Consider the following 6,685-nt stretch of genomic DNA (forward strand, 5'->3'; position numbering starts at 1 on the left):
CTACCATTGAATGCCACAGATTCACCATCCTCTGGCTAAAGAAATTCCTCAGGTCAGCAGGCCAGGCTTCTATGGAGGGAAGTGAACAGTTGTGATGGAGGGTCTCGGCCTGAAATGGTGACTGTTTAATTCCCCTCCATAGACGTTGCCTCACCTGCTGAGTTCCTCCAGCACTTTGTGTGTGTTGTTCAAGATTTCCAGCATCTGTAGAATCTCTTGTATCTCTGATCATACTCCATAAACTTTAGGAAGTCAAGTTCTGCTAGGATAGGTACAGTAAATGGCAGGGACCTTAGGAGCGGTCACGTACAGAGGGACCTTGGCTTGCATAGTGGTGACATAGATGGACAGAATGGTGAAGAAGGCATTTGACATGCTTGCCTTCATTGGCTAATGTACTGAATACAAGAGTTGGGACATCACTTTGCTGCTGTACAAAATAAAACATTTCACAACATAAGTTAGTGATAATAAATCTGATTCTAATTCCAACTCTGTTGATTTGTGCTCATTACTGTTATGTTTTTTTATTGCTGAGCAACTCTGAGCTTCACACGAGCAAGGAATTTCAATGCACCCTGGTGTAAATTACAATAAACTAATCGAATGAACATATCTTTAAAAAAGAAGTCCAATCCATGGCAGAAACTTTTGAGGAATGCATGTGTGCTTTAGGAAGGGGTTGGGCTACATTCAGAACGATCGCCAGGAATTCAGGGAGGGATGATATTCCACCAGGAGAGCAACAGACCCGGCTGCAGCATTCTCAGGACAGGAGGCTGTATTCTTGCCGATGGATGTTTCACTTGCTTTCTTCGTGGCAACATCTCTCTTGCTGTTCCTGAGCTCTCGAGGTATTTTCATGCTTCCTCTGAACCCCGGGGGTATAATGTCCTGGTATTGTGTGGGAGAGGTGCACTGGAGTGGAATGGTGTGCAGAACAGGCAGGGCAATTCCAGGAATGGGGGGGGGGGGTGAGGTTGGCACCAGAGGCAGCAAACGGCCCCCTCTCCAGCCATGGGGTAATCATAAACAAGGGGATACAAATTTAAGCTGGAGGAGATTTGCAGGGGCGTAAGTTTTCCCACATGGGGAGTGAGTGATATCTGGAAGGTGCTGCCTGGAGGGTTGGAATCAGAGACACTCACTGTGTTGGACACTTAAATCAACAAAGTGTAGAAGGACACGGCCCTACTAGGGGCAAATGGGAGAGAGTTGCCAGTAAGGGAGGATGGAGATGCTGTGTTTATTCCTTCTGGGAAGTACGAGCCTGAGGGGTGCTCTGATTTATAAAATCATGAAGGTGTAGCTAGAGTCCCTTACCTGGGGAAAGGCGATGGGAGAGATTTTTAAAGGAGACCTGAGGGGCAACGTTTTCATCCAAAGGATGGTGAGTCTATTCAATGAACTGCCAGAGGATGTGGTTGATAAGGTGAGAGGGGAGAGGTTTATAGGGGTTCCCACTGGCCACAGGAGTAGTAGCAGAACAGAGATAGGGAGGAATTACTTTAGCCAGAAGGTGATGAATCTATGAAATTCATTGCCACAGACAGCTATGGAGGCCAAGTCATTGGCTGTAATTAAAGCAGAGGTTGGCAGGTTCTTGATTAATAAGGGTGTCAAAGATTATGGGAAGAAGGCAGGAGAATGGGGTGGAGAGGGATAATAAATCAGCCATGATGGAATGGTGCAGCAGACTCAATGGGCCGAATGGCCTAATTCTGCTCCCATGGTTTTATGGATTGGAGGGTGGCAAATGTTATTACTTTGTTCAGGAACGGTAATAGGGATAATACTGGGAATTATAGACCAATGGGTCTTACATCCATTGTGAGCAAATTATTAGAGAGGATCCTTAGAGATAGGATTTAGGAGTACCGAATTTGGGGAGGCACGATAGGGTAGTGGTTAGCGCAGCACCTTACAACGTTAGCTGTACCTTCGCCCCTTCGCCCCATCTGCAAAAAGCAGGATTTCCCAGTGGCCAATCATTTTAATTCTAGTCCTCACTCTTATTCCGACATGTTGATCTGTGTCTGCTCTGTGCCACGATGAGGCCACCCTCAGGCTGGAGGAGCAAGACCTCACATTCCATCTGGGTAGCCTCCAACCTGACGGCATGAACATCGATTTCTCCAACTTCCAGTAATTTCCCCCTCTGGCTTTGAAGGATGTAGAAGTTTTAGAGAGGGTGCAGAGGACATTCATCGGGATGCTGCCTGGACTAAAGAGCATATTTTATGAGGATAGGTTGACTGAGTGAAGACTTTTCTCTTTGGAGTGAACGAGGATGAGAGGTGGCTTGATAGAGATGTACAAGATGATAAGAGGCAGAGTGGACAGCCAGCACCTTTCTCTCAGGGCAGCAATGGCCAGTACCAAAGGACATCCTTTTAAGGTGATTGGAGGAAAGTATAGGGGGAATGTCAGCGGTAAATTTTTAACACAGAGAGTGCTGGGTGCGTGGAATGCACTGCTGGGGGTGGTGGAGGCGGATACATTAGGGACATTTAAGAGAACGTAGGCACATGAATGATGGAAAAATTTAGGACTGTCGGGAGGGGAGGGAAGGAGGGGATTGATCTTGGAGTAGATTCAAGGGTCAGCACAACAAAAGGCCTGTCTGACTGTGAGGTAAGGGGGAGGAAAATGCTCAAGGCGGATCATTCAGGGTCAGGGAGAAGGGACAGGATGGGACAATGACGGGGATTCAAGCGAGGATTGGGAGAGAGTCGGCAGGTGGCTGTAAGAACAAGAGGAGAGAGGAGGGCCTTGATGTTGGCACTAGTCTGAGTTAAGCAGCCTGCCTCCCATCTCCCAGACCCAGCGTCCTTCAGACAGTGATAACATTACTGTTGTGGGGAACTGAAGTTCCCACCACCTCGCATTTCAAAGCCTTTCCGCAAGCCATTAAGTTGCTGGTACCAGAGGGTGTTGATGAGTTTCTGAGTGGGGGGAGGCCATTAGGCCCATTCATGCTCAGGTCTGCACAACTGAGAAATTCCAGAATCGTTCAGTCACACACAGCACCAACACAGGCCTTTTAGTCCAACTCATCTTGATGCTTCAAGATGTCCTTCAACACTCAGACCCTCAGGAGGTACAGGATTCTGAAGACCCACACTCAGTGATTCAGGAACAGCTTCTTCCCCTCCATGAACACTATCTTGCTATTCCACTTGTGATCAATTTATTTATTTCATTTTTATTGAGAATTAAAATAAATTGGGAGCTCTTGAGAGTAATACTTGATAAAACGTCTCAGCCCATAACACCAGCTGTCTATTCCCCTCCATCAATGCTGCACTCCTCCAGCATTTTGTGCGCGTTGAACAAATTTCACAACATATGTCAGTGGTAATAAACCTGATTCTGATTCTGATTCCTGTCCAAGTTGTTACTGTACCAGACTCAACCACATCCATACACAGACCACCCTCTAAAGGAAAGAAAATTGACCCTCAGGTTCCAATTAAATCTTTCCCCTCTCACCCTAAACCTGTAGTTTTGGATTCCCCTATCCTGGGGGAAAGACTGTGACCATCCACTTTATTGGCTTTGGAAGTGTGGAGGAAGCTCGCCAGGTTGATTCCAGAGATGAGGGGGTTAACCTATGGGGAGAGATTGAGTTGCCTGTGACTACTCACTGGAATTCTGAATGAGAGGGAATTTTATAGAAACATATGAAACTATGAAAGGGATAAATAAGATAGAGGCAGGAGAAATGTTTCCACTGGTAAGTGAGACCAGAACTAGGGGACATAGCCTCAAGATTCAGGAGTATAGATTTAGGATAGAAATGAGGAAAGTTGCTTTTCCCAGAGAGTAATGAATCTGTGAAATTCTCTACCCAGGGAAGCAGTAGAGGCTATATCACTAAATATATTTAAAACACAGTTAGATAGGTTTCTGCATAACAGGGGAATTAAGTGTTGTAGGGAAAAGACAGATAGATGAAGCTGAGTCCACATGTCAGATCAGCCATGATCTTATTGAATGTCAGAGCAGGCTCAATGGCCGACTCCTGCTCCTAGTTCTTATGCCCTCTTTATAAACCTCAGCAGGTCAGGCAGCGTCTACGGAGGGAAATGAACAGTCAACATTTTGGGGCAAGACCAGAGGTGGGTGGCAGTGAGGGGAAATAGCCGGCATAAAGAGGTAAGGGGGAGGGAGGTATATGGTAAGGACTAGCCAAACTATTATCCTGCCTAGTCCCATCAACCCACATCTTGGAGGGGTATGGAGGTCTATGGTCCAGGTGCAGGTCAATGGGACCAGACAGAATAACAGTTCAGCACAAACTAGATGGGCTGAAGGGCCTGTTTCTGTGCTGTGGGGTTCTATAACTGAGGGGAAAAGCCTACTTGCATTTACCCTGTCTATACCCCTCATAATTTTGTATTCTTCTACATTCTAGGAAATAAAGTCCTAACCTACTCAACCTTTCCCTGTTACTCAGGTTCTCAAGTCCTGGCAACATCCTTGTAAACTTTCTCTGCACTCTTTCAATCTTACTGATATCTTTCCTGTAGGTAGGTGACCAGAACTGCACACAATTCTCCTAATTAGGCCTCACCAACGTTTTATACAACTTCAACATAACATTCCAACTCCCGTAGGGAATACTTTAATTTATGAAGGCCAATGTGCTGAATAACCCTGTCTACCTGTGACACCTCATTCAAGGCATTATGCATCGGGATCCTCAAGTTCCCTTGTTCTACACCCACTCCATCTGGCCATCACACCTACACTCCTCCCCATGGGTCCCCAACTCTGGTGAGGCAGGGTCCAATCATCAGACAATCTCCCTCGCTCCCTGCCCGGTGATTCAGCTCTCCCTTTCTCCCCTCTGTAGGAGTCTCTGGAGAAGGGAGAGTTTGCACAGTGTTCCCCTTGTCCACAAACCAGACTCTGGTCTTCAGGAATGGCACAGTCAGGTGCAAGTCCACTGACTTCTGTTTTGGAATCTGGATCCGTCATCCTGATGGAGTTTTCTACCCAGACAGACAAGGTGACCGTGTGTGTGTGTGTGTGTGTGTGTGTGTGTGCGTGTGTGTGTTCGCTTGTGCCAGGGAGATCGGAGATTGGAATTGGAGGGCAGGGAGTGAGTGAAGGAGAGGGGGAGAGCAGTGAAAAAGAAAATGGAGAAGAAACAGAGATAAGGAGCGAGGGAGAGAGGTAGAGACGGAGAGAGATACAAAGAGAGGGGGAGAGAGAGAGATGGAGGAGTGTGAGAAAGAGAAATTGAGAGAGGGAGAGATGGAGGCAGATATAGAGGGGGAGGGGGAAATGGGCAGAACGCAGGAGCAGAAAGGAAGAGAGAGAGAGGGAGAGAGATACAGAGAGAGTGAGTGAGTGAGAAAAACAGGGAGAGTAAGAAAAGGAGAAATAGAAATGGAGGCGAGAGAGAGAGAAAGAAATGGAGGGGTGACAGTGAGACAGAGAACCATGGGAAGAGGATCTCTTTTGGAGGGGTGTGGATGGTGAGTGGTGTGTTGCCTCAGGTTGCGGGGGAAAGGGGAGGGAAGAATCCCGTTAGGGGGTGTCAGGGTGGGAGAGGAGAATTACTGAGAACAGACTGACCCACTCTGTCTCCTTCTCCCCACAGGCTGCTGGCCGACCCGGAACGTCCTCTCCTGCACCCCACAGTGCACAGACCGATCCCACAGGTCCCACCGCTTCACTTCCTGCTGCTGTAGCACAGACCTGTGTAACAGTGGCCCCCCTCGTCTCTCTGGGTCTGAACAACTCTCCACCCACGGTGAGCCTCCATCCTACCCCACACCCCCAACATCCTCTGACCCCACCCCATGATACAACCTCCACACTGCACCCCCCCCGCCCCCGACATCTCCAACAGCCCCTTCCAGCATCACCAACCTCCTCGAACTCCTTCACCATCCTCCAACAGACCATGGCACACTCACTCACTCCCTCCCTCTCACACACATTCACTCTCTCACACACACGCACACTCACTCTCTCTCGTTGACACACACACACACTCAGTCTCTCTCTCACACATACTCACTCTCTGACACACACACACACACACACAGGCACACGCCCACTCTCTCTCTCACACACACACACACACACTCACACTCAGTCTCTCTCTCACACATACTCACTCTCTGACACACACACACACACACACAGGCACACGCCCACTCTCTCTCTCACACACACACACACACACTCACACTCAGTCTCTCTCTCACACATACTCACTCTCTGACACACACACACACTCAGTCTCTCTCTCACACATACTCTCTGAGACACACACACACGCACACACCCACTCTCTCTCTCTCTCACACACACACACTCACTCTCTCTCCCACACACTCTCTCTCTTTGACACACACAAACACACACACACACTCACACTCAGTCTCTCTCTCACGCACATTCACTCTCTCACACACATGCACACTCACTCTCTCTCGTTGACACACACACACACTCAGTCTCTCTCTCACACATACTCTCTGACACACACAGGCACACGCCCACTCTCTCTCTCACACACACACACTCACACTCAGTCTCTCTCTGACACATACTCACTCTCTGACACACACACACACTCAGTCTCTCTCTCACACATACTCTCTGACACACACACACGCACACGCCCACTCTCTCTCTCACACACACACACACACTCATTCTCTCT

General features: G+C 48.3%; 1 protein-coding gene across 3 annotated transcripts in view; it reads left to right on the plus strand.

The window, feature by feature from the left end:
* The first annotated feature begins 712 nt into the window (after nt 1-712).
* Nucleotides 713-6,685, plus strand: part of LOC134340338 (bone morphogenetic protein receptor type-2-like) — a 30,514-nt gene continuing 24,541 nt past the window's right edge. The window contains exons 1-3 of one of the 3 annotated variants that reach the window (XM_063037460.1): nt 713-854; nt 4,859-5,014; nt 5,612-5,764. In XM_063037460.1, the coding sequence (XP_062893530.1) occupies nt 794-854; nt 4,859-5,014; nt 5,612-5,764 (370 nt within the window). In that variant the 5' untranslated portion in view covers nt 713-793. The remainder of the gene's footprint in view (nt 855-4,858; nt 5,015-5,611; nt 5,765-6,685) is intronic. The other 2 variants (XM_063037461.1, XM_063037462.1) reach the window with 2 other exon arrangements.

Source organism: Mobula hypostoma, chromosome X1 (genome assembly GCF_963921235.1).
Source record: "Mobula hypostoma chromosome X1, sMobHyp1.1, whole genome shotgun sequence".
Classification (NCBI taxonomy): Eukaryota; Metazoa; Chordata; class Chondrichthyes; order Myliobatiformes; family Myliobatidae; genus Mobula; species Mobula hypostoma.